Source organism: Corvus kubaryi, unplaced genomic scaffold (genome assembly GCF_017639235.1).
Source record: "Corvus kubaryi isolate FWS band 111438036 unplaced genomic scaffold, C.kubaryi_AGA036_p1.0 37285, whole genome shotgun sequence".
Lineage (NCBI taxonomy): Eukaryota > Metazoa > Chordata > Aves > Passeriformes > Corvidae > Corvus > Corvus kubaryi.
The window spans coordinates 2,698,682-2,726,454 of record NW_024581089.1 but is presented as its reverse complement, the minus strand read 5'-3'; the positions used below and the strand labels follow the sequence as shown (position 1 = coordinate 2,726,454).

Below are 27,773 nucleotides of genomic sequence, written 5' to 3'. Positions count from 1 at the left end.
CTCATAAAAATGGTCTGTTTGGAACAGGAAGCAGACCTTGCTAGTGCTGCCTGTTTTACTCAGAGTCTAAAGGCACAGGAGGTTGTTACAAAAAAAAATCCCTGTTTGTTTTTCCTCCCCTGGCTCCTCGAAGCATCTCTCTCCCCTTACAGCTGCCCCCATGAGTTACACATCAAAACTTTGTAAGAGTTGTCCAGAGTTCTCCCGAGATCTGTGTTAGTTTGCTTTATTTAGTTAATTTTGGGGGTTTTAAACATGACCTAAAGTCCTCTGTATTATAACCACAGACTTTATGGGATTGTATGAGGAAAGAGCTCCTTCTAGTGACTGGAGAGCTGCTTCAGAAACTGCAGCCTGCATCAAATACCAATATTTGGGGTTTTTCATTCCATTTCCATAGTTCCAAATCTGCTTTCCTTTTACTAGTAAAATAATAGATTGTGTTGCTTTTGCACATTTGATATAGTTTAATAAATTTCAGAGTACTTTTAAATCAAAAGATCAGATTCTTTTTTTATTATGTCACTACTGTTAAAGGTCTTATTTGAGTATAATGTGTCAAGATGTCTCTGTAATTGTTCCATAAATCTTTAATAACTTCAAGCTGTCTCTGAAAAAAAAAAAAAAAGATAGGTAGGTTTTAGTGAAAAGGAAATGTTACTTTTTAAATTGTTCTAATAGAATTTTTCTTCCAAGAAAGAAATTTGGATTATTTGGTTATCTAAATTCAGCTGAAAATTCAAGCATGAAGGCAACGGAGAGCGTTGCAATAGGTGTTATAAAGAGTTACTGTTAAGCTTTATGTGAGTTTGGTGGTTGCAAATGGCCCTGATTTAAATGACTGCAGGCAATCATTTCTCCTCGCTCACATCCTTGTGCTCCTGGTCCTGCAGAACGAGTGGAAGGAGGCTCCCAGTAGCTCAACCCCACGGGAGAAACGAACCCCCAGCGAGGCTTTGCCAGGGAAATACAAAACTCCCCCATTTCCCCCCACAGGACTCCCCTCTGAAAGCTGTGCAGATGTTGTGGGTCAACCTGATCATGGACACGTTTGCCTCGCTGGCGCTGGCCACGGAGCCGCCGACCGAGGCGCTGCTGCTGCGCAAGCCCTACGGCCGCAACAAGCCCCTCATCTCCCGCACCATGATGAAGAACATCCTGGGCCACGCCGTCTACCAGCTCACCCTCATCTTCACCCTGCTCTTTGTCGGTGAGAAGCTCGGCCAGACTCGGTGCTCAGCTCACAAGCAGCTGGGTTGTGCAGCCCAAGTGTCGAAAATGCGCTTTAAATGTAACAAATTAATGCACGTTTGTTGTGTGCCTTCGTTATCCAGCTGGTTAATGGGATGGGAAACACAGCAGGTGTCGTGTTGTTGTCACCTGCCATATATTGTTACCTTGGGAATGGCCCCATCGAGCTTTTTTCCCCTCACAAAACACAGGTTTGAGCTTTGGCAAAAGTTTATGTCGAAACACAGCACAGAAGGTTATGTTGTAATGGGAGTATCCACCCTGATGCTTCTATGCTGAAATTTCATTGTAGACCTGTCATCGTGAGCAGGGATGTAAAAACAAATTTAAAAAACCCCACAAAACAAACCACAATAAAAATCAAGATCCATTTTGCCAAGAGCTGGAGAGAAGAGAGCTAAGTGTTGTCCACAGTCCAGAAATAATGCTGATCTAAAGTAGTATGGAAAGCAAGTAATCAGTATTAAGTGATACAAATAACACTCTGCTTTGACATTTAATTTCGGGAATGGATATTAAAAGGGGGCAAAAAGTCTAATTTATTGGATTACTGGATTCTTCTTCAGGCCTTGCTGGCAACGGATGCTTTTTATAGGTTATATTTTGGAGAGGGGAGGGAAGGAGAAGAAATGTTTCTTGCTGCAGGGAATAGTAGGAGCTAATAATAGATTCTGTTGCTCCACAATAATGTGGAGCATCAGAGGACTGATGATTTTTTCTGTTGGGCATTATCTTCTTGTCTCTTTGTAGTCGCTGTTAAATCGCACGTGTTGTCTTTCAGATTTTTTTTCCTGCATATCCAGACTTTGAGATAAGCTGCAAATGTAAATTTATGATTTTCAGGAGGTTTTTGAGCTCCACTGTGAAAGTCTTGTCCATTTTATGGCAATCTGGCAGCTTATTTGGGATGCTCAGAGGAGGTGATAGTCTGTTCACAGAGGAGTTAAACCAAAAGAATTGCCAGGTTTCTGAGGAGAGGTGGTCTCTAAAACTGTTAGATTTACAGGGAATTTTGAGAATGTCTGCGTTAGGAAATTGGAATTTCAGATTCTCTAAAATCGGTGAAGAAAGTCTTGGTAATTCACGTGATAAGACTCTTGGAACAAGAATTTCTGTGAACTTCATGGGGAGGTTATAAGGACTTCTTGATGAGTTTTATGGTTTAAGATACTTTATAATGAGCCAGATGAAAAGTAAACCAGGCTTTTCCCCCTATTCTGCTTACTCCTGTGTGTCTCTGGAAAACTCCTGTATACTTTGAAGGACACAGCCCAGACAATCCTCTGATAAACCTTGGAAACAGTCTTTTCCTTTCTGAGGTCCACGAGGCTCAGCTTTGCAGTAACATGATATTCTAAACTCAGCACTCCTATAGTTAAATTTCAAATTATTGAGAATTCTTTCTATTTTGATCAAATAATACTTCCTTTCTTTTGTAGTAGGTTTCTGCAGAGACCAGTCCATCAAGTTTTTATCTTTTTTTTTTTTTTTTTTTTTAGAAATAGACTGTACTCGAGCATACAGTAAATGTGTTTGAGACATCAGGCACATCAGAAATCCAGAATTCACTGTCTGCTCCTGTTAGGCTGTGGTATATATATATAAAAAAATCTTAACCTTACCTTTTCAAAACTCACCACATTTTTAGTTACTTGTCATGGGTTGTATCTTGCTTTTTTATTGGTCAGATATATGAGTGAAAGCCAAATTATCAAAACAAACAGCAGTGCCTGCTGCTGATCAGCCCCAAATCTATTTAAAACCACGAGTGCCTGTGGTTTTTATCACTGATACCCTTCAATGCTTGGCAGAAATTACTGGGTTGGTAAATGGGTAAAACCTGCTGAAGAGGGGTGGCTTCTAACCACTGGAGATAATTGCAAACCCACTGGGAATGACCTTAAGGGTTTGTTCCACCTGAAAGAATTGAGTGCTTAGAATAATTCCTATGGAGTAGATAAGAGTAAGACTGGCAACCTTGTGGGGGCATAGAGTTGTTAGACAGGAGTCAGCATTCAAAAAGCTTCTTGCTCAGAAATTTGAGAGGTGTTCTGCTCACTGGTGCAAGAAATGTTTTCACCTAGAAAGGTGGAAAAGCAGAGTAGGCTAAGGAAAACGGGGGAATAGAAATTGGTTTGATTCGTTCTAGTGGGAACTTCTATTTTTGTCTTACACCTAGGTGAGAAAATGTTTAAGATTGACAGTGGGAGGAACGCCCCGCTTCACTCTCCTCCTTCTGAGCACTACACCATCATCTTCAACACCTTTGTCATGATGCAGCTCTTCAATGAGATCAACGCCCGCAAAATCCACGGCGAGAGGAACGTCTTTGATGGCATCTTCAGAAATCCCATTTTTTGCACTATTGTCCTGGGGACATTCGCTATTCAGGTAGTGCTTTGGGCAAGAAGTAGTAACTACCCACCAGAAATCTACCTGAAGTTGTTTGGGCTTTTTTTTTGCTGTGTGTTTTCCTTTTCTTTAATTTTAAATCTAGGTGCTGCAGGAGGCCCATTTAATAGTAAACCACCTGGTTGCATGTATTTTCTCAGCCAATGCAAGCATTAATAATGGAAAATGTTATGTAGCTGTACTAATACAACATCAATTTTGATCCTTATGAATGGCTTAATTCTTAATTTAATCTTAGCATGTACAGTAATAGCAGCCATCATTGATATTGTAGTTGGTTTTTAAAGAAGAAATTATTTAAAGTATATCAACAAAGCATTTTACAATTATTTATTACTCCATGAAAAGACAAATCTACCTTCAGACAGCTGATGCTGAACTGTTCTTCTGTTCAATGCCACTGCCCAGTGTTGCTCAGTATTCCCAGCAATAATGCTCCTGGATTGTGATACCTCATGTTCCTCTCCTGAGTTTGCTGTGCCAGTCACAAGTGGACATGATCACTAATACACATTTTTGCCAATTTTTTCTTCTGTAAGAATTCCTCCTTCTGCTCCTGCATCCGTCCTGTACCTGGTATTATTTGATATTATCATTTATAAATCTGTTTCTATCTTGACATCATTGCTCAGCTCTGCAGTGGCAGCTCAGTATTGGGAGCTTTCTCCTGGCAGCAGCAAGGAGGAGGAAAGAGCAATTTGGACCTGGGCTGCAGTGGTTTGAAAAGGGAAACTCCTCAATAAACTGAATATTGGAGGAAGTGCAGCAGTGATAGGAGCACAACTTCGCAGTGATGGTCTTTGACAAATAATTCAAAATTATGGGTTTAAAACTTGGACAATTTAATCTCTGGCTTGTGATTTCAGGTTTTGCAGCAGCAATATTAAAAAGAAATATCAATAATATTTCCTTTTCAGTCAGCAAAACCTTCTCAGCCTAACGACCTCCTCAGACTCTGTGTGGTGTTATCCTGCTGAAGGTGTGGGGTTTTCCCACCCCGTTTCTCCAGCAGGACCAGACTTTTGTGGACCATCTGTCTCTCTATGATGGCACATCTATAAATACACAATAAAATGTTTATCAGAGGGAAAAGTCCCTCTTGCAATGGGCATTCCAAAATAAACCACATCACGGTCAATAAATCCCCAGCTGAGAATTCTCAGGAGCTGGGAGAGCACGTGGGGACTGTCCTGTTCTCTTTCTTCCTGACCATTCATACCTGAGCATTGTTAAATATGAGGCTGAGGAAGTTTATTCTGAACTGTTGTGGCTTTTTTTGACCTTTGATTGGGGATGCAGAAGTTTGTGGAGTTTGGTGGGGTTTTTTGGGGACCAAGATTCTGCAGCTTCTTTCCTTTGGTTGTTTGGTTGTTTTTGTTTTGTTGCCTTTTCCTCCTGAAAAATTGACCCCTTTTCCTCTGTGCTTCTCTTTGTAGATAGTAATTGTCCAGTTTGGAGGAAAACCCTTCAGCTGTTCTCCCCTGCAGCTTGACCAGTGGATGTGGTGTGTATTTATTGGATTAGGAGAACTGGTGTGGGGTCAGGTAAGTATTCAGGAACCTGCACATCCTAAGGTGTGACATTGTTGATATTCCTGTTACTTCCTTGCTCTCTCTCAGTGTCAAGTGCAGCCCTCACTGAAAGCCAGGGTGCTCTCTGAGAGCTTCGAGGAGAGATATATTAGTAAGGATAATTTATCCCTCTGTTCCTTTGGGGATTTTTGTTAATTTTCACACCTTTCCTTTCTAGCAGGGTGTGCTGTCACCAGGGCCATCTTCAGTTAGGCTTTTTGGTGAGAGATGTTTGAGCCACAACTTAAATCTTTTAGTCACAAAAAAAAAAAAAAGGCAACAAAGGCAATTCTGTTCCTTCCCTGGAAGAGAATTCCTTCCATAGGATGTGGCAAAGTTTTGGAGCTGAAATGAAGTTCCAATTCTAGGTCAACCAACTCATTCCCTTGCTGGAGCTGTCATAGGAAAAGTTCCAGCATGTTTAAAATATTCCTGCAGTGATTCTCCATCCACCTAATTCTGTGTGTGAACAATGGAAGTGGAAGTGCAAAAAAAAAAAGAGATTATTTTGCTTTTAATAGCTGTAGAAAAGTGCAGTTAAATTAGTGTGTCCTTTTAAATTTCTGCTATATCCTCTGTCATCATTGGCTAATATATAATTGTATATGGATGAAGAAATAAATGTCAATGAGATGATATTAAATAAATTGGGATCCATTCTCTGGAAGTAATACACAGGCATAATCACCATTGTTAACATCCTACATTGTTCTGTTATGTGCAAACATGGATTACAAAGTTAATAATAATAATATTGATATTTTTTCACCTCTGAATACATTAATGGGGTATTTAAGTTGTTGCCACCTGGTGCAGTAAAGAAAAAAGTGAAGTTACATTTTGTTCTCTCAGATGTAAAGAGATTTGTAGATCCAGAGTTTGCCTCTATGAAGAGTCAAGAAATGGCCAGCTGCAGTTGGAAGCTGCTGTGGTTCTGCTGGAAGTGCAGGGAATAAATGCTTGCTTTCAAATCTGATTATTTGTTCTCCCCTGGAAAAAAAAAAAATCACTTTTTGGACAGTTTGGCCTCATTTTTCCTTAGAAACGCTCAGACTCAGAACAGCTTTTAATGCATATCTGGCTGAAACCCACCACTATTAGAGGGTTCTACTATAATTATTACCTGAGGTTGGGATTTGACTTAAGGCCTTGCCAGAGGAAGATCTAAAATCAGTTTGATAATCTCAGAAAGGAAGGATTTTAAAGGTTTTTTTCCAACTGTTTGGAAAATACCATCTTTTGGAGAAGAGGGAAGTAAAGCAGGGAGAGGGAGAAGAATCCAATCTGTTTCATTCAGCTGTGAAGAATTTCCCACGGCCTTTGATCAATTTTTTGGCTTCTAAATTTTGTTATCCATGGCTATTACATAATCACTGAGAACTAATACTAATATCAGCATTTTTTTTATAATTTAGTTGCCCCAGGCTTATTGTGAGACCCTAGACATTAAATTAAAACTGGTATTGGAACACCGCCACAATTTTATCACTGAAAAGAAAGCAAATATAGAGGGGGGGGAAAAAAAAAATCCATCTTGTGGTCAGTATGTAGTGACCAGAAAAGAACAACAGAAGCTAAAACCAAATAATTATGTCCATATTCCCATGATTTGCAGTCTGCGGCAAGGCCTTTCTTCATGGAGCTCTTCAGTGAGAGAGAATTCCTTTCCTTTATGATGCTTCTCTTCCTTCTCAGCCTTTTCTCTGCTGCTGTGACTCATTCTAATTCACCACAAAACAAATTTGTTCTTCTTATTTTTGATCTACCTCCTGAACCCACTGTTCTTGTGAGCCACTAAAAGCAATCAAGATTTCCAAGTTCCAGTGTCAAAGCAGGCACTTCTAAAAGGAATTTAACGAGCAGTTTCTAGGAAGTCAATTTGAGATGCTTTGAGGGACAGGTTTCTAACAGCTCCCATTCCTTCTGACAACCAAGGCTTTCTAAAGTATTTCATGTCCCATTCCCAGAATTACGGATCACTTTTTAAAGCTGTGTTCATTCTTCTGGGAATAATATTTAGTTCTTTAATCTGCTTCCAGTCTGTTGAGTCTGTGCCCTGACCAGTGTGGGTGCTGGCAGATACAGAAAATGAATGAATAATGAAAAAAGCCATGTAAACACCTTAAGGAAAGAATCAGAGCAGAGTCTTATCAGCTTGGCTGAGGTGGTGCAGGAGAGGAATGTTCTATCACATAGAATCCTGATCCATTACACTTATTTTTATGAATATTGGCTTAAAAATCCTTTATCACCATCAATTTCATCAGATCCCACAGTCTCCAGTAGTTTCTCTCTGTAGAGTGCTGGCATTGTAGTTTTGAAAGCTGGGAGGCTGAAGAACTTTCAGTAAGTATTGAATTGATGAGATTTACCCTTTCATTTTCTCTGCTGTTCTGTCTTTACTCATGTCACACCAATTCATTCCTTTTCCAGGTTTGCATCTTATTTTTCAACCCCCTTTTAAAAAGGCTTTATAGTAGTGTAGAAACTGGGTTTGGTTTGGTTATTTATTTTTTTTTTCTAATCTGTCTTTGAAAACATTACAATAAAAGTGGCCTTGTGGGTCATGAAGCTCAAGGAGACCCTCAGCAAACTCAAAAGTTTGCTTTCACCCTGAAAATATTTGGAACCTTTCCACGTGTCTTCACTGCATCCATTCCAGTTTTCCAAAGCTCTCCTCACCAATTTCCCTCAGCTGTCTTGGTTCTCTCTTCATTTTTCACACATCTGGGCTTCACAGTTGTGGTTGCTCACTGCTGAAACGAAGACAAAAAAGAAAATTGCAGCAGTTTTTTGCTAAGTGGGTCTAATAGTTGACTTTGTAGGTGGTTTACTTTAAGCATTCAGTGTATTCCAGGTAATGTTTAAATTGCCCAATCTGCTCCTGGTTTTATTCAAGGAATCAGAACAAAGAGAAAATGACTGCCCAGGAGGGTAACACTGAAATCCATTGAAAACAATTGTCCAGCTGCAGTATCTGCAATGTTGGAAGATTGTTCTCCTGTATTAGTTACTGCCAAGGACCGTGTTGGTGGGCAAACAGAATAAGAGGGGTTAAGTTAATTAGAATTTATTGGTGGTAAGGACACAGAGTTAGAGTCCCATGAAAAGTCCAACAGCCAGATCCAGACCTTTCAGAAAACTCAGTTTTGAGAAATGCCAGGAAAGAATCCTGACTTGCTGGAACAAGGGGAAGCTGAAGCTGTGAACCAAGGGAGTGCAAGATTTATGAGATGCAATGAATTTTCAGCTCCCATTACCATAATTCATTACAAATACCCAAACTCTAATTGCAGAGCTATCAGTCTTGTTAAGTTTTCTTTCCATAATTACATTAAAATATTTCAATCTTGTTTTATTTTCTGTTTGTTTTATTGGTAACAATTTTCCCAGCCTTGATCTTGCTCCACACTGTGGTTTAGTGGTGCAAATCATGCTGATTGTTCACATAGTAAATGAAATATTTTGGGACTAAAATGGAGTTGTCCAAGTGCAAAGTGCTGTTAGGAACAGGCTTAGCTCAGCTTTTCTAGATCTTACTAAAATATGATTGCTCTTTTGTAATTAGCAGATTGTTATACTGTTGCTCTTGAATGAGGCTTATGTTTTCAGTACTTTTTTGTAATTTTAGGTCATTGCAACCATCCCAACAAGTAGGCTAAAGTTTTTAAAGGAGGCAGGGAGGCTCACTGAGAAGGAGGAGGTCCCTGAGGAAGAGCTCAATGAAGATGTTGAAGAAATTGATCATGCAGAGAGAGAACTCCGACGTGGACAAATCCTCTGGTTCCGAGGGCTCAACAGAATCCAAACCCAGGTATGCTAAAAATAAATGCCCATAAGGTCTAAAACCACCCAAAGAAACGTTTAATGTGGGATCGAGGCAAGATAACGTTAACAGGAAGCCACGGAGTATTTGTGTGTTTGGAGGATGGCACTGGTTGATTGTTTCCAAAGGAAAACCATGAAAAACAAAATAGAGGATCTGAGCAAAGGGGTTGTGTGCAGCAGAAGGGATAAACTGCAAAGATATAAAATGATAAAATGCAAACCCAGGAATCTGTGATTTGAGAATACCCTGACTGGATGTTCTTTTTCTCCTCGAGTGATGATAGCTCATAAAAGTGTGCTGCTTGGCCAACATCAGCTCGCAGAATGTTCTGAAAGCTGTCTAAAACATATTGTTTGATTTGCTCAAAAAAATATATTGTAGCTGCCATTGCTGCACTAACAGAATAATTGAAATTGGGTAGTCTGAAGTATGAGGAACAATTTGATTAAAAAATTTAATCTGTTCAGTTCTGGCACTGCCACACATCAATCACGATTAAGAGGGATTGGTTTTCTTTCCTATTAGGTAATGAAAGATGTGGTTCTGGAATTTAGTAGGAAGGGCTTAAGCAGGCATCAAATATTGAGGTGTAAGAGTTGGCTACTAGGAACGATTCCTTAGAAATATCTCTGCCCAAATTCCTCTAAACACAAAAATCCACGGCATTTTTTATTATACCAGATCTTTGCACTGAACAATGGTGCCAAATATAGTGCAGGTTAAGGAGCTGTAAAATTCGTGCTGGAGTGCTGAAGAAAATGATGTGAAGTCTTTTGCCTTTTCCATTGCAGTGAAGTGTTTCATTGCACTCAGGTGTGCTCTGCTTGATCTTTCTAAGATCGAGTATTTCTGCCAGCTTGCAGCAGAGAACAGATATCACCACATCAGATGTGCATGTTTTACATGAGCCTGACAAGAAAAAGAGGTGAATAATTAAGAAAAAGATCTTTTTGTCTTGAAAGAATCTTCTAAAGAACATTTTTGTCTCAGAAGATTTGGGGGTTTTGCCTTCATCCAAGATAAATAGCACATTCTGGTTTTTCACATCTACAAATTGATATTTTTTTGGGGGGGTGGGAGGGAGATGCACCCAGGAATTTAGAAGAAAATGATGGCAAGAAGTCAAATTAGGGCAGTGAAATCTCTTGGCTGCATCTGCAGAGCATGAAATAAAGAGGGTGGAAGCTGCTGGTAGAGATTAAGAGTTGGGGAATTCCCAGGGTTCTGTGGTAAGTGGTTAAATACGGATCTTCAGCTTTGAGGTTGTGTGTCTTGACTCCATTGAGTCAGGAGCACTCATCACTAGAGAAAATTCAAATTCAAATTTCAATTGGGACAGGCAGGTGCCCAGGTAACGGTGATCTTCAGGGAAAGATGACCTCTAAATGTGCATTCTTTTCTCCCTGGTGGCTGTAGGAGGAGTGTTGCCTGTTGGCATTTCTGTCAGGATGTCTTTCTGGTTGGGGTGAGTGTAAATATCTTCAAGCAAAACAAAGCAAATTACATCCTTTCAGTTCTCTTTCTAGTCTGAGAGGTAGCTTTTAGTTCTGCATCTCTTTGTCCACTTAATTCACAGAGAAATGATTCTTTTGCACTACTTAAACCCAAATGAACATTAATTATCTCTCTAACATTAATTATCTAACATCCATCTCAGTTTCCTTTCTGCTCTTAGCTGTAGAAGCACCTCTGGTAGGATGTCTCCCTCCTCTCTGCCAAGAGGCCTCTGTGATTTTTCTTCTCATTTTATTTACTCAGTGACTTTGATTTTTTTGCATCCATTTCACATCTGTGCAATGACAATGAAAGAAAGAAAAGAAAATGGGCCAGCAGATTCCAAAGCAGTGCCCAGGTGTGCAGCAGAGAGTGATGGACTTAGGTCAGATTTGATCCCTGAGCTGTGTGTGGGGCCCTTCCAGGTGGATTAATTCCCTCGTACTGCGTTTCTCAGGAGGCCAGCAAAAGAAGAGCTGCTGGAAGAAGATTGGGATGTCTGTAGCATCCCTGGGAGGATTTGCAGGAGTCCTCTGCACTCCTGGAGAGGCGGAAGAAGAAGGCAGAGCATCCCCTCATTTTATATCTCTCTGAGGATGGCAGACTAGGAATAAACACTGGGCTCAGGATCAGGTTGATCATTCAATCCTACCAAGACCAGTTTTCACACTTGTTGCTGTAATTTGGATGATTTGCCCTTATTTTCTCTTCAGTCACTATGGACAGATGGCCACAGCTTTCACTTCTGAAATAAAGAACCTGCAAGAGGCTGGGTGTTGTTTGCAGGTGACCAACACATCTCCCTTGCAGTGCTCTCATTTAAGCCCATCCAAACTGACAAAACTTTGCACTGCTAAAGAGATTTTTCTTCCACATCCCCTCTCAAACAGAGGGTTCAACCCAAGACACCAGAGAAGGGATTTTCACTGGGATTTTTCTGTTTCTGTGAAGACTTGCATAAATTCACTTGAAAGGCGTATGAAAAATGCACATAACTAAGCCAGACACTGGCTATCAACTTCTGATTTGTTCTTTTTGGCCTCCTGTTGTTAATTTAGATATTTTCTTGTCTTATAAACATGCAGTAGGGAATCTCTGGATGGATGTGTGTTCTCCTTCTGTGAATGGAAGAGTTCCCTCACTGGAAGCCTCTCTCAGATGACCACTGAGGTGTGAAGCTTCACAAACGGCTCATTTTAGTTATTCAGGTTTGAGGAAGATCTAAACGAGGTCTGAAATCGCATAAAGACAGGACTTTGCAAAAGTTTTCTGCAGTTTTTTCCAGTCTTTGTTGCATTTCTCACAAAGTTTTCATTCTGAAGGCAGACAAGACTGATCACACCCTCTTGGTGGGTCTAACAGCCTTTGGGAAGTTCACCAAGTTCACCTCCAGGCCAAACTGCATCAGCTGAGTGAAAACCAGGAGAAAAAAATGCATCTCAACTCTTGTAATTGTCCATTGAAAGTTTCTCTAGTTCCCTCACATTTGAGAATGGAAACATTCTGAAGTGAGGAGATTCAAAAACTTCTCAAGTTTCTCAGAATTTTACACCCCCGGTCTGATTCTTTCCTCTGCTGCTTCATTCATCCTGAAATTCAGTTTGTTTTATCTGCATCAGGTGGGAAACAACTGCCTGGAATGTTCTGAGAATAAAAGGAAAAGCTGAAAAGAATACAGGTGACATGGCAATTGCTACTTAAAGATTATTCCTCTTCAGATGCTAAAAACCACCCAGCGGTGCTGTATTGCGTTTTTCACCCTTAATTTTTCATGTAGAAAACATAAAAACTTTTCTTTTCAACCAATTCAAACCTGCCAGCAGTGAAAGTCACTCCTGGCAACAGTTTCTGATGTTGGATGAAAAGCCAGAATTTCGTTTTATGGTTTCCATGTAGCTTTTAATATAGAAAACATCGTGGTAGCCTTGTGTAAGTGGAATGGAAACGGTTCTATTTCGTGCAGAAAGGTGGCTTTTTTTAAGGTTTTTTTTTAAATTTTAAATTAATATCCTGCTTGGAGATTAGGGGAATGAGTCCTGGGTCCTACTCATGTTAATGAAAAAAGAAATCATTCTGAAAATCTGCTTTGTGTTAAAAATCAGGAAAAAAATCTGCTCTGCCAGGACTATTCTGCTACTATTAGATTTTAAATGTTTTTTTAGTTGCTAATCACTGATATTTTTACAGGCTGTGCACACCTTAAAAAATGGGATCTTCTACAGGATAGAACACAGGGAAAAATGAGAAAGGTGTGCAAAATTTCAACGTTATGGATAAGCTTCAAATGTAGGACAGTATTTTTTCTCTACCTGAAGGTCCATAATCAAAACACCACTGCATCCTATATTGTGTTGGAAATTTTTTAAACTCAAGAATTTTTGTTTCCTTTCTCCTCTTTAGCAGCTTGAATTGTTCTAAATAAATGCTTTCCCTTGTCATTAAAAGGTTACATCTTAATTCAAAGTGCCCTATTTATTTCCATGAACTCTTTTCTTCTTTGTTATTTTCTGCTTGGAGAAGACAAACTTTTGGGCCAAGTTCTTCTCTTCTTTCTTGGCTTCAGGCAGAGCACAGTCCTGTATGTTCAGCTTTTAGGATTCTGGGGAGGTTGTCATCCTCCCCCCATGAATTACATCCATGAAGAGCTGGAGTTCCTTTCTTCAGGAGAAAAGCAAATTACATGGCTGTAATTCTTGTTCTCTGAAGAAACCATTAAATACAGATCTTCCCTCATCTTTTCACTCTTGTACCAGAGGCTTTCAGTTTGTTAGGAAGGCATTTGCACATCTAGAAATACCCTTTGGCTCAGGGTTTATCAGCACATTTCATGCCCTCAGTGGGAGTCTCAGAAGTCTTTTTTGAATGGTCTCTTTTGAAGAGTGCTCTGTCACCTGGGTTCGACCCCGAGAACCCAAGATCTGTATTTAATTCTACTTTTGTAGAGCGTTTCAGGTGAGTATTGAATTTGCCACATGAGCCATGGTTTGAGCCATGTGGTTTTTCCATGAACCTTAGCTAACACCCCCCTCGTGCCCTACCCCATGTGCCAATCACCTCACGTTGTCTGATTTACTGTGAGATTTGCACTGGACATGTAAGTCTGCTGCCAAAAACAAAGCTCTGCAGTTGTGGGGTCTGCTGAACACTGTCCAGCCCTGGGTGTGCACAGTGAAATGGTACCAGGGCTCAGACAGAACAAATCAGTTGGGCTTTGTGTAGGAAAATTCACGGTGCCAATTTCACAGCAGTAACATGGGATCCCTTTTCCAGCTGGCTGTGGTTGATTATTCCCATAAAAACACACAGGAAAAGAAACAATGATGGCCAAAGATAAGATTAAGAGATGGGAAACATCCATATTAATGAAGATGCAGCCCTACAAACTGGTTTATTCCTAAGACTGACCACAGCAGAAAATCATAAATTCATTTAGGTCTTCCCACTTGGAAAATGTAGGAGGGTTTGCACCGAGATTTGTGCTGTTTAAATGGATAAAAATACCACCAATTTCCCTTTTTCTAGGCTGGTTATCTCCAGAAATGTGGGCTGCATGATCTGGTAACAGTGGGTTACTTCAAACAAGTAGTTGGTTGAATTCCTCCCGTGGGAATTCCTGCTGCTTTGTCTGTTGTGGTTGCACTGATGCAACAGAGAGAACATTTTGGGCTGTAGGGATTTGTGGGATTTACTCCTGCCAATCCCTGGCTTTCCCTCTGTACCCAGAGCCTGCTTTTTAGGAGTTTACACTGGTGCCAAAGGATGCCTTGAAATACTCAGCTTTGTTTTTAACTCATCCTCTGTGGCGAGGACTAAAAGTGCTCAGGATGGATCTGTCAAACAGGCATATGAAAACAAGTAGAAAATTGTCATGTTATTTGCTGCAATAGTCAATCCAGTTCCACATCATTTTCTGGGTGATTTTAAGTGCTTTGTATAAAGATACAATTTTAATCTCTTTAAACCTCTGGTTATAAACCCCCAACATTCTTTACAACTATGCTAAATTTATGCAAACTTTCATTACAGAAAACGTCAGCTAAAATATTGGAAGAGTTATTTTATCAAACTTGTGTACTGGAAACCCTGGGTTTATAGACAAAATGGAGTCGTATTTTGAGTATTAAAGTTTTTCTGTTTTGGTTGAGTGTCATCCCCATCCCCCTCCCCCAAATTCCAACTGAGTAACTGACTTTTTTCTCCCCCTGGAGAGAAATAACAGTGTGACTTTAATCTAAGTAGGAAAAAAAGAGTGGAGATTAGTGATATCAAACATTCCAGTTGTTTCTATTTACTCCTAAATAAAATGGTTTAAATTTTAAAAGACTGTTATTTCAAATCTTCTACTTGTTTAAAGTGATGCAGCTCCACTGCCTCGTCCGGAGCTGCCTCATTTTATCCAGACAGAAAATTTGAATCGTTTCTAAAAACATTGAAAAGGGACCCTTAAAAATATTGATTCCACCTGAAGTAGAAGCGTGTGCACGGTTGATTTGTTGTTTTTCATGATTATTCCTGTCAGTTATGCAACTGTATCCATACTTTAAGCAACTTGTCTCGTTCTTTCCTCCGTTACAGATCGAAGTAGTCAATACTTTCAAGAGTGGCACTTCCTTTCAGGGGGCTCTCAGGAGACAGTCCTCCGTCACAAGCCAGACCCAGGATGTAACCAATATTTCTAGCCCTAGTCACGTATCGTTATCCAATGCTCTTTCCTCTCCTACCAGCACCTCTGCTGCTGCGGCTGGGCGTGAGTGTGAATTCTTACTGCACCCGACCCTCAGAGATGCCAACTTAGCCAGAGTCGCTTGAGACTCAGCTCCTCTGCCCCTCCCCAGTCTCTGCTCTGACTTTAATTAGCTCAAAACCTGGGACGTGATTACTTTGTGTACAGTAGATACTCCCCAGGAGTTGCTCTCTCTTTCTCTTTGCTAACTCACGGTGAGGACAGGAATTTTGGTCATTTTTTACCTATTGTGAGGAGATTTCAATTTTATTTGAGGGTTCTGTCAGGTTTTCTCAGTGTCATTGATGTATTTTCTACTGCTTATAAAAGATAGATTTTAAATGATTTTAGAGCTTTTCAGATATCAGATCATTCCACCAGGAATCCTCAGTAACATGTCCAGGAAAGACATGGAAAGGAAGGAACAAGAAAATAGGGAATGTAGTTTATGATGCCAGGCTAAGGGGCTAAACTTTACATGAAAGGTGAAAGACTTATTTAGATTTATTCTCTCCACCTTATTTAGATTTATTCTCTCTGTCTTATTTAGGTGTAGATTTATATCTCTGAGTTCACTGGCAGGTAAGCATTGAAGCAGGAGGGACCTAGACAAATCAAAGGACAATGTTGAAACAGCAAAATTGGTGTGGTAACAAATTTCTTAGAAGAAGCAGATTTCTGAATCCTAAAATCCTGACACAGCTTGGTTTTAGATGCAAAATATCTACTGGAGAGGTACTGAAGGGAATGAAACATCTTTGAGGCAGCTGATAAGGAAGGGCTGCTTCAGTAACAGAAAAATTCCAGTTTCTCAGGAAGACTTTGGTTCTAGATTTTTATTTATCCAGGACTGTGAGTGGCTATTTTGTATTAGAGCATTAAAAGAATATTTAAATGTAGAGAACTCCGTTTACAAGCTTGTCACACGCTGCAGAAGATAACTGGGCATATTCCTTATACAAGTTTTAGAGAGAAGTTGGCCAGACAGAGAAGAAACTGCTCTTTTCTCTCTGGCCAACAGAGAGAGGGAAGGCAGACAGAGATAAAGCCGACAAGAGAAGGGGATAAAATTCCAGAACTTCTGCAGGAAAAAGGAAGCTTGACCTTTCAAGTTTGAGTGCAAACCCCCTCAGTATTTGCACACCAAGCACTCAGACATGACTTTTATAGCAGCAATTAAATCTTATCGAACAATCACAAAATAGTCTCAGAAGTATTTGTCCATCAGACAGATCTCTGAAGGGGTTTTTTTGCTTTTTTTCATGTCTGGTTGATTGGTTGGTTGGTTTTTAAAGTGTTTTCATGCAAGAGCAGAGCACAGCACCTGAAGTTCTGTCGGATTTAAAGGAGAAACATCATTTTTGCTAAAGCTATTTCAGTTCCAACTTTGGCAATTGCTCCTTGGAGATTTTTCTATATTTTCCTACTTTTATCTTGGGAAGTTTGGCCTGAGAACTTTCACCTGAACTATTCCATGGCAGCAGCAGGATTGGGAGAAGCAAAGTCATGAAGCTGTGCCAGGTTCCTGAGCCCACGTTCACTCACTTCCACACGTGAGGGCACAAACCACCAAAATTCCAAAGTTGCCTTTCACCCAGGGAATGACTTCCCAGGGTAGAATTTCTCCATTTGAGCAGGAAACTGGGAGCAGCTGGTGGTGCTGTGGGAAATGTTTCCCTGACATGCTGTAGCCAGCGCTCTGGGAGGAAAGATCTAATAGAATTTAAATAGACAATTTATCTTCCCTCTCCACTCTCCACTGCAGCAAAGCAACAAGAATTGGATGTTCTTGTGTCTTGACAAGGCCCTCGCTCCTTTATGGGCTGCAGTTAATTAATAGGAGAAAGCAGAATCTGCTCCAGCCTTTGTCACCTTTCATTTGGAGAAATAAAACAGCTCTCCAGAGCTCCTCTGGTTATAGCCACGTTTATTCAGGGCAATAAAAGCCAGATGATTGATTTGTTAAACTGCCCAAAGATAGGGATCTCCATGGCAGAGGCCAATTGGACACTGGGATTTTAAAGTGGTTTTTCTGGACTGCTGGTGTTTTATTACCACAGCAGAATGTCTGTTGGTATTAAATCGGAATTATAACACTTAGGGAAAGTTTTGATTTATTCATACAAAGATGCAAATTTATGAATGGCAGTGAAAAAACACCAACAAATAAAAGCCCCACGGTTTTTAATTTTAAATGGGGTATTTGCAGTGGGTTGTTCATCTTCCAGAACTTGGAAAACATTTCCTAATCCAAATTTCATAGAAATGGGGTGTATTTTTATGAATTGGCATTTTTTGAGGAAATCCCGGTTGCAAAGTGCTCACCTAGGTCTGCTTTTAACTCTGTGCTTAAACTGTGTGTGGTCACACAGGACTGGCTGCTTTCCTCTGAGCTGCTCAGAGTGGCTCAACCCCCAAATCATTCCCCTCTTCCCATGGGGTGGGAGGGAATAACGGGATAATTGTACTTCTGATTTTGAAGGCTTTCCCATTCTTCAGGATTTTAAAAAATATATGTAAATATATTTTGGGGAGCATCAAGGGAGAGTATAGGAAGGAAAACAAGGTCTAGTTCTCGAAAATGGCTGAGCCAGTTGCAACAATTGGGGTATTTCAGGTGTCATTTTGGGTGCCTAAAATGGAGAGGGTCTGATGTCAATAAATACTTAGCAAAAAATTAGAGGAATCACATGATGCTCTCTTGATAAGATGTCAGTCGAATTCAACAGAGCATTTATGAAGTTCTTTACTAATTATATTTCTTTTTAATAGAAAGTTAATTGTGACTCCTCAGGAATCTGTGAGATTTCTTCTGCAGGCTTATAGTAACATTTTGGAATTTTTTTTTTTTTAAATGGAATTTTTTTCTAGTATTTTTGGGCAAATTAATGTTTGACTCAAAGCTTAGTGCCTGCTTAAAGAGAAATCTTCCTGTGAAATCCACTCCTGCAGTGGTTTGTGAAACAGATTAGCAAGTTATTGCATGTAGTTAGCAGCCATTCACAAATTTGGCCCATTCAGAGTTGTGGAATCCTTTAATTAAGGGAATATTTAATACAATACAAAAGTTTCCCTAGTTAGCTGCCAAGGTGTTTTTGCCAATCACAAACTACAAACTCCTGGATGTCACCATTAACTGATAACAGTGGGGTCCATCCATGAATCCCTCGTCTCTTTTGAAAGGTGTTGAAGCTTTAAATAAACAGAGCAAGAATTCCTGCAAATTAAAACCTGGCATTTTCTATATGCTGAAAAAATCAAGAAATTCATTTAAATGCCCACTAAATATGCACACCTGTTTAATATGCAAATATTTAAGCTACAGAATATGAAAATATGGGGAAGTTAAGGCTCTCTGTGGATGTAGTCTTAGTTTTTGTTGAGTGCATGAGCACTCAGATTTACACACAAACTTCTATCACTTGAAAGCTCTTACACAGCAGACTTAGGGGTGGGTTCAGGTACAGCCTTTGGTGGATGTGTATTTTATATGCATTTTTTTCTGTGTTTTATTTTGGGGGAAAAAAACCCAGAACCTTGGGGCAGTGGAGCATCTTTTTTCCTTTTTGGAGCTCAGAATTAGTAACCCCAAAAATTATCTTGTGCTTAAAATTATGTGATTAATGCTTTATGGCTAGATTTTTTAATTAGACTGAGGGTGAGAATATCTAACTGTACACAAAGTAAACAAGTCTTTATCCCACTCTGTTTGTACCTGGTTTGTGTTAGCAATAGATAACCCATGCAAAAGAGCACTGATTCAGATTTTCCAAGAAAGACACACATTTAATATTCCTTTGTGCTTGCTCTTCCCCTCATTCTCATATGGAGCTCCTACTCTTCCCAACTGGAAGCAGTCAGGAACTGCAGGTCTCTTAAAAAACCCCCTCACTTCTTTCAGAAAAGGTTGTAATTGTTAAGTTTAGAAAGCACTGGGCAAACAACAAACAAACCAAACCAAACCCCACCAAAAGGAGACCTCCCAGAGTTCCTTTTTCTTGGTTCTGTTGAGAACTGTCAGTTTTGTCAGAGGTTTTTAGAAGCAAATACTTAATAGAATCCCTTGAAACTTTTTACTGCATGAACCCCAGCAGCAGTGGCCTCTAGTGACCCACTTGTGTGGTGAGACAGGAGAAAATACACAGTCACGACTCCAAATTTTATAGCAGCAGTTAAAATCTCACCAGTCAGCCACAGAATTGTCTCAGAGGTGTTTGTCCATCATACAGAGCTCAGAAGGTTTCTTTGGCTTATTTTTATGCCTGGTTGGTTGGTTGGTTGGTTGGTTTTTAAGAAGTGTCTTCATGCAAGAGCAGAGCTCAGCACCCCTAAGGCTGGATTTGTGCTCTGCTTCACTTGGAGGGGCCAGAGCCTTCAGAATTGGGGCTTCATTTGCATGGCCAGACGACCTTTCCCATTCCCCTTTTAATTAAAGAATAGTTGCCATTTCTGAGACGTGCCAAGAACGTGTCGTGCGTAGGGAGCAGTGTTGGACATTCAGCTTTTGCTGGGGTGGCACAGGGGCAGGAACTGTCATTTACAGGTTCAGGTGTCACCCAGGGTTTGCTTTGGGCTGGCACAAGGCCATGAGCATCTGCAAATTGTGCCACACCAACGTGAGGCACTCAGCAAGCTGAGTTCCTGTGGCTCTCACAGCCCATTTCCCACGAGATCATCTTAAAGATTCCATTTAACCGTTTGCAGTCTGCTTTGCATGAAGAGCTTTTATATTTCTTACATATTTAATTTTCTGTAAATGAAATAATTGAGAATTTAGAGCTAAAACTTGAGGCAAAATCTTGTTTGGATGGAATCGTTTCATGAAGAAAAATGGGAACAATTTTCTTTTAAAGAAATCATCTATTTTAATAAATGTTGAGGCAAAGACTGCTGCCCAATATCGATCTACATTCAGATCCCAGAGCAAGCCCAGAGGGCATTTTCAGTACAGGAAGTATAACCATCACAGGAGGAAATGGACCAAGCAGAATTGAAACCCACAGCTAAAAATATGTTTATAAAAGTTGCACCATTGAATTGGGGTTCCATACTAAAGCTTAGGACTTCCCCTGGCTGTAACCAGGGTTTGATCAAACCCTGCAGGGATATGCAAAAAATCAAAATCAACTCCTGTATCTCCTCCCTGAAGGCTAATTAAGCAGATTTAGAGCCTAAATATAAAGCCAAGCCCTCAAGTGGAGATGTGCCATGGCAAGAAGGGTTAGATCCTGAAGCACAAACACGTTCTCTTAAAGGCTTGTGCGATTTATTTAAATCTGATACAAAAATGTCAAACTCCATAATTTTGCAGCAATCCTGCTGTGGGAAGTGGAAGCCCTGCATATGGCTCTGCTCTTATACTCTAAAGCACAGTGGAATTCAGCCCTGTGAGCCTTTTGTGGAATGAGAATCAGGCCTGTGGGGGTGCTCTGCTTTCCTTGCTGCCTGTGGTTTGAATTTTCAGCAGCACTTGCAGGATTTACTGCATCTTTATGTGGAAAGAGTATAGCACAGATAATGTTGTGCATCCATTTCACTCATTAAAGCAGAAAACTAGAATTCTAATTTTTATAGATTTTTTTTTTTTTTTTACTTTGTATTTGAATTTGCTTGACTTCTGCTCTCCAGAACATACGAGGCACAAAATTTATGAGTGACTCCAATCCATGCAGCATCTCCTGTGGAGACCTAATCTGATTTTACTCACCTAAAACTGGGAGGCTTCAAAACGAAATAAATACCAATATACTGAAGAGGTTTCCTATTTCAAAGCTTTCCATATGCAATAGTCCTTGACCAAACTCCTTTACCTTTGTACAGCTTTAGTCTTGACCTAGAATAGTCTCAGTTACACCTAAGAGTTGGCATCTCTTCACAAAATTGACCTCTTGTTTACAATTTTATACTAATCACCTTACTGACCTTTCAGTATTGAATTTATTTGCTGTTGCAGTGCCCTACTCTCTACTGTCTGAATATTAAATGTGTTTGTTTTCCCAGAGGGCTAGAGAACATTGGACAAAAGGGTTCAGCAGGAGAGAGTGAAATAAAAAGAGGTTGTGAGTCTTTAACCTTGAGCCTGAAATGAATGTGAACCAAACTCCAGATACTTGGCTTAGATGAAGCCAGGTAAACATTCGAGTATAAGCCCACACACTACCAACCATAAACAGCTGTTGGTGCTTACCAGGCTTTGGATATTTTGCCTAGATGGTTGTACATAGGACTGACATTCTGAATATCACCTTTTTCTTCTGATGGGAAAAAAAAAAAATTGTAGTATCTAAAATTCTATTTCTTTTTTTTTTTTTGTTTGTTTTTGCTTTTTTTTTTTCTTGCCTGATGCAGTATACTAAATCTGACTTTCAAGGTGGGATGAAGCTGAAGAGTTTTTTTCTGTTACAGCTCCAGAGAAGAAAGAAGTGGAAACTTATAGCAGTGTCAAAAATGTCCTGAAGTGTTGTCCCCACAGTCTTTTGTTAAAAGCAGTTCATTTTTTTCTGTTGTCTCCATTACTGTGAGAAAAGGGAGCTGTATCTCACTGTTTGTCTTCCCTTGGCATTGTCAGTCTCATAAAGAAGCACCATTACATGAACTCTACATAGTTCATACTAAACCAACACTTCCCAGGTTCTATCCATCATGGATGTCCCTGCTTTTCCATGCTTTTACAGCCATAACAACATCCCAAGTTCATCTGCTTTATTTTATCTTCAAAAAAACCTGGGTGGGCTTTGTTTCAGCAGAGCCCCTAAACATTTTTACACCAGATATTACCTCAAATCTTGAATTTAAGCATGTATTAAAAGAATTTGTTGCTGTTGGGCCATGTAACTCTGGGTAAATCATATTTTTAAATCTGGGATCAGCTATAATGAGTAGATTAAATATTGCAGTATTATGGTAGAGAAGGTGGAATGCCACCTTTATGTGCAACAAACCCTCTGCCTTTGTGTCCAGTAAGTTTTGTCCCTGCAAGCAATAATTTGATCCATTGGGGACAGGCTTTGAATGAGACTTTGACTTTTATTGTAATGCTGAAATTCTGTCACTGGATGAGGTGTGACACTAAAAAAAAAAATAAATGTTTTCCTCTGGATGCCAAGCTAAATATGCAAAATTTTAAGTTGAGGAGGGAGTTTCCTCTAAAGTGAGAAATTAATGGAAAACTAATTTCTCTGTAGAGAAATTTTAAGAAAAGAAACGTGGGTATCCACAGCTGCCTTGTGAAGAAAACTCTTTAGAAATCTAATATTGTTTATTGTCAGCTTTAGGGACGTGCCCAGTTTGGCCCTTAGGTTACCATTGCCTTCAGAAGATGAGCTACCTGAGGTGTCAGCAGAGCTGAAGCAGTTCTAAGCTAATATTTCCAGTACAAACAATGTGAACAAGTAGAAGCCGTTCTAGAAACATCTAAATGTTCCTGCAGGACCCAAACAGTCCAGGCCAAAAATTTTGCCACACACCTTCACCCAAAGTAAGAGGCTGCAGCTTTATCCATGAGCCAAAAGTCATCATTGCAGTGCTTCCCTGCAATGGCTCATTAATTTCTTAATTCAGGAGCCACTGCAGAGCCCCAAATCCAGGTCATGGCAGGCACGTTTGCAGAGCTGCCTGTCAAACACAACTGGGATCTGTAGCTTTCCCTGCATTGACTAGAGGCTTGGAATTCAATCCAAACGAGGTGCCAAATGTTGGTGTTAAAGCAACGCAGATGCGTTCCCTGCTCCGGGACGTGGAGCTCGCAAATTGAGAGCAGTTCCTCTCTTGCTAAACCACGGAGACTTAAATACTGTTTGTGTGATGAAGAAAAGCTTTCCTTTCACTGTGTTCTGCTGGATCTGTTCAGGATAATATCAAACCCTTTTATTCAAATAAAAATCTGCCTTCACTAAAAAGAATCCAGCTGGCAAATAGAACTTAAGTCTATGCCACAAGTGGCTGCTTTCAAGATCATGGAATTATCTTGATTATCTTGTTGATTGATAAGCTCTAGCATTCAGCTGCAGCTGAAGAGGGGACTGGTATTTGTGTTGAGAAAGCAGAAGTAGTGGGGAGGTTTGCAGAAATGTCCCCTCATCAGCCCATCCTGTAAAGTACCCACGGTACAAAAAGTTTCCTGATTTAAAATAGGGCAATATGGGAATATGGTTTTAAGGCTGCCTCAAAAATCATACAATTTTTTTTCCATCATTTAGACTAATTATTCTGCACTTTAAAAGACAAGCTAGACAGGCATAGATAGTGAAGGAATTAGTTTGTCACCTTTCTGCCTCTAGCAATGCAGATGAATCTCTTACCCCACTCTGTTGACTCTACAGAGCCCTCACAGAGCTCAGCACAACTCAGATTCAGCTCTCACAAACCCCTGGTTTATAACTCCAGGAGCTCTCTTAGGTACACTGTGTGATTGTAGTGGGTAAAATTGACTCCAAATTTATTTGTTGGGTTTAGTGTGCAAGACAATCTTCCCTCTTGCACCTCTGCCAACCTAAAATGTTCTCACACCCCAAGATCTGGCTGAGCTGTTCTGTGCCACTCCAATCCTCTTACTTGGAGCACAAGCAGTCACATGAACTACTTTTTGTACTGTGCCCTGCTGTTACCAAATGTATGTGTGAAGGGAAGGGAGAGTATTTGGGCTGACCCAAGGATCTGAAGTTGGCAGGACTTCAGCTGTTAAGATTTTTAAAAGATGATGAATATCCAAATTTAGAGAGCATAAACAAGGACCGAGTTCAAAGAGAAAAAAAAAAACCAAGGCAGCCTCTTCCTGAAATGTGCTGAAATTCTGTCCAACTTGGCCAGCTCCAAGCACAGGATCAGCTGGACCCCACAGCTGGAACCCCGTGGCCCTGTGCCATTACTAAACTGCAGCCTGCCAAGGAAAAGAGGAATTAGAGCTTTACAAAGCAGTGGTGTTATCAGGCCAACCAACAATGTGCAGCATATTTGCATGTAAAAAGATCCACATGCCAACCACCAAACCATTTCAAATGTGTGTGGAGAAGCTTTCACAGTACCTGCTTGCACCTTTTCTGCCTCTGCTTGTGTTTTGGTCTCCCCCCTGAGAAATGCTCAAGGTTTGCTCATGGACTACATGGAAGTGGAGGGATAGAATTCATACTTAGTCATGAAACATTTGCCAACAGATCACGTTTTGCCATTCTGTTTTTTCCTCTCTGCCCCTCCACCCCCTTCCGAAAGGTTCTGTTTTTTTCAGCAGTAACCCAGCACAACCCTTCACTTCTTTTGAGAACTGGTAGGTCCCTGGGACGTAGAGAGCATCCCTCCCTTTGCCCACCCACAGAGGATGTAGCGTCCCCACTCCTCACTCCGCTCCTCCCATTTCCTACTGGGAAAGCTGTGGGCACCATCCCTGAGAATCGCTGGGCTGAGTCTTGAGTTGATTTTCTCCTCTGTTCTTACTGCCAGGTGGTTGCTGGCATTAGATGGCCCCTGGCACAGGTCACTGACCTGCTTTAAAGACTGCATATATGGCATAAATCGTGTGGCTTTCAGCATTTAACTGCACAACCGAGACACCAAACAAAAACAGCTCGCTGTTAACAATGGGACTCAATTCAACCCAACAACCAATACATTATTTTATTACATGTTCTTCTATTTATTAACAAGCTAAATGGCTAGAACAGTGGGTCTATACTCGAGTGTTTACCTCACATCTGCATGAAGGACAAATAAAAGTTGGTTCAACGATACTATGTTCACATTATCCAGGCTTCCAAGTGTAGTTGTTGTGTGCAAGTTATCTCTGTTCATGTGGTAACTGTGATTTTCTTTTTCCCCTGTGGTGGCATGATTACGCTTAGTACTTTGTCTGCTTGGCTTTTTGTGCTCCTGGCTGCATCCATTTAGATTTTGCTTTAAAAACATTGATATTCTAGTTTTTACACTTGGCTCCTGTGTGTGTCTCATACGTACCCATCCAACCGTGTCTGTGTTCCGTGCTTTTCTGTTTGTGAAGTGTGATATGTTATGTGTAATGGTTTTTTTTTTTTAACTACAATACAAAAGAGACTTTTTTAATTAAAAAAAAAAAAGCCTTTCTACTTACTCACTGCAAAAAAACTATCAACATGCATGGTTTGACATTTGCATTTCAATTAACATGGCTTGTCTTTTACTAGGGATGTACCACACGAGTGGACCTTGGCTTTCTTTAACCACTCCTCCCCATCAGTTCTTTGATGGCTTTAAACCTTGATTTATTTTAATATTGCAGTTGGCACAGACATTCAAAATGCACATAACTGAGCCACTCGTTTATGCATATAACATCCAGAGACTTTGGACTCCAGCTGCCTGCACTGCCCTAACCATGTGCTACATTTTTCACCAAGTGTTCTCTGCCCCGGTGCTGCCCTGGGGAGGTGCCCTCTGACAGCCCTTTCCTTTTCTCCCCCCAGATCCGCGTCGTGAAGGCATTCCGTAGCTCTCTCTATGAAGGTTTAGAAAAACCAGAATCTAGAACCTCTATTCACAACTTTATGACTCATCCTGAATTTAGGATAGAAGATTCCCAGCCCCACATCCCACTCATTGATGACACAGACCTAGAAGAAGACCCTGCTCTCAAGAAAAACTCGAGTCCACCGTCCTCGCTGAACAAGAACAACAGTGCTATCGACAGTGGAATCAATCTTACAACTGATACAAGTAAATCAGCTACCTCTTCTAGTCCAGGAAGCCCAATACATAGCCTGGAGACATCACTTTAGCTGAAAAGGTCACTGCAAAAAAAAAAAAAGAAATATGAAAAGTTAAAGTCAAATAAAATAAGAAACCCCACAGCAACCGAGATATATAAATATATATATTAAAAACATTGCTGGCTGAAAAGCTGTTTGAACTCTTATTCGCTCTGAGACAAGTGAATGAATTGTTGATCACAATGGTTTTGGGGAAAGAATGAATGGCTGATTTACATACCCCCCCCTCCCCGTTCCCTTTCAGAAAAACAAAAACAAAAAAAAATCCTCCTGCATGAATGTACTGTACACTGCTGGCCCTTCTTTCTCTCTTTTTGTTTGTTTTTATTTCCTTTTTGTTTTGTTTTTTTTTTCCTCCTTAAGCAGGAACTGCAGAGGACTTCTTTCTGAGGCTATTTATCCAATTCACTGGTCTGTGAGTTTTTTGAAATGCTTGTGTGGCATGGACTCAATTGTATAGATTAATTTAAATAACTTTTTTGAAGTTGCGAAGCTTAACTTGCACAGTAGATTTGCACCAGTTGGACAGAGGAACTTAAACATTTATGAGACTATATATAGAGATATATACATATAAGTATATAGATAATTAATTATATATATGTATATATCTATCTATATATATATAGTTATATATATATAAAGTTTCTTTGTTGGCATGTTGCCTTGTTTCTGCTCAAATTGCTCTGACTATTTTAACTTATTTATGTCCTAAAAAAAGAATGTAATTTGTTTACAAACCTGTAGATAATATCCTTAACTATTTGTAGGGTTAAGAAAGCACTTCCTGCCGAAGTAGTATAAAAATGGCTCAGCTCAGCTCATTGAAAATGTCTGTACTCTCGCACCCTGGATATTTTATTACAACCGTGCTCTGATTTCTGCCTGATTTCTTTATTTTTTTTTGTTTGTTTGTTATTTTTTTGTTAATAATGTAGATACTGCTAGTAAATAACAAAAGAAGCCAAAATATAACACATTGGATGTAGCATTGTGATCCTATATACAGGGAGGTAAACCAGGCTTCCTTTGTTTCAAATAAAAATCAAAATGATCAGGTTCTCTCCTTTTTTCTTTTTTTTTTTTTCCTTCCTTCTGATAATCTGCTTGAACTCGTTTTGGTGCAACATAAAATAATGGAGGCTACTTCATTCTTTAGACATACAGCAATGGCTTCTAAAACTATTTTTAGAGAGACATTAAATGAGTTTATAATTTAAAATAAGTTCTATTTGGTTTGTCTATATGGAGATAAAACAAATGTTAAAATCTTGTGATATACTGTGTTAATCCTTTTCAATTAGTACTTTAGGCATTTATTTCCTTCTTATTTGCAAGGTATGGGCTGTTGGCATTTTGGATGAAAATCACTGTAGGTTGTTGCTTCGATTTTTTTTTTTGAAGAAAAATGTAATTTCTGCACTATTAGGACTGAACAAATCTTTATTAATTGTGTATTGAGATGTGCTTTGTGTGATTTTTTTTTTTTAACCAAGCTTGTGTTCCTGTAGTAACACAGAAAGACATTATTTTACCTTGAGCTTTCTACCAAGAAAGCTGCTTTGAAAACCTGCAGTATGGAAGGTGAAAAACATTTTTCAAGATGGTAACAGCCCTAAAAACTTAAAAATTATGAGCTTATACAATTGCTATGTCAACCACTTGAATGCTAAGCACTTTGTGGATCACAGATTTTTCATAAATAATTTTTGTATTTAATATAAAGTTTGCTTGGAGACTTTTCAGCATATGATTTTTTT

General features: G+C 39.7%; 1 protein-coding gene across 14 annotated transcripts in view; it reads left to right on the top strand.

The window, feature by feature from the left end:
• The window catches only part of ATP2B2 (ATPase plasma membrane Ca2+ transporting 2), a 382,727-nt gene extending 356,691 nt beyond the window's left edge, over positions 1-26,036 (top strand). For 9 of the 14 annotated variants that reach the window (XM_042026752.1, XM_042026744.1, XM_042026755.1 and 6 more), the window contains 5 exons: positions 997-1,210; positions 3,431-3,642; positions 5,100-5,207; positions 8,866-9,048; positions 25,711-26,036. In XM_042026752.1, the coding sequence (XP_041882686.1) occupies positions 997-1,210; positions 3,431-3,642; positions 5,100-5,207; positions 8,866-9,048; positions 25,711-26,022 (1,029 nt within the window). In that variant the 3' untranslated portion in view covers positions 26,023-26,036. Of the gene's footprint in view, positions 1-996; positions 1,211-3,430; positions 3,643-5,099; positions 5,208-8,865; positions 9,049-15,132; positions 15,305-21,280; positions 21,337-25,710 lie in introns of all 14 variants that reach the window. The other 5 variants (XM_042026756.1, XM_042026753.1, XM_042026757.1 and 2 more) reach the window with 3 other exon arrangements.
• The last annotated feature ends 1,737 nt before the right edge of the window (positions 26,037-27,773 follow it).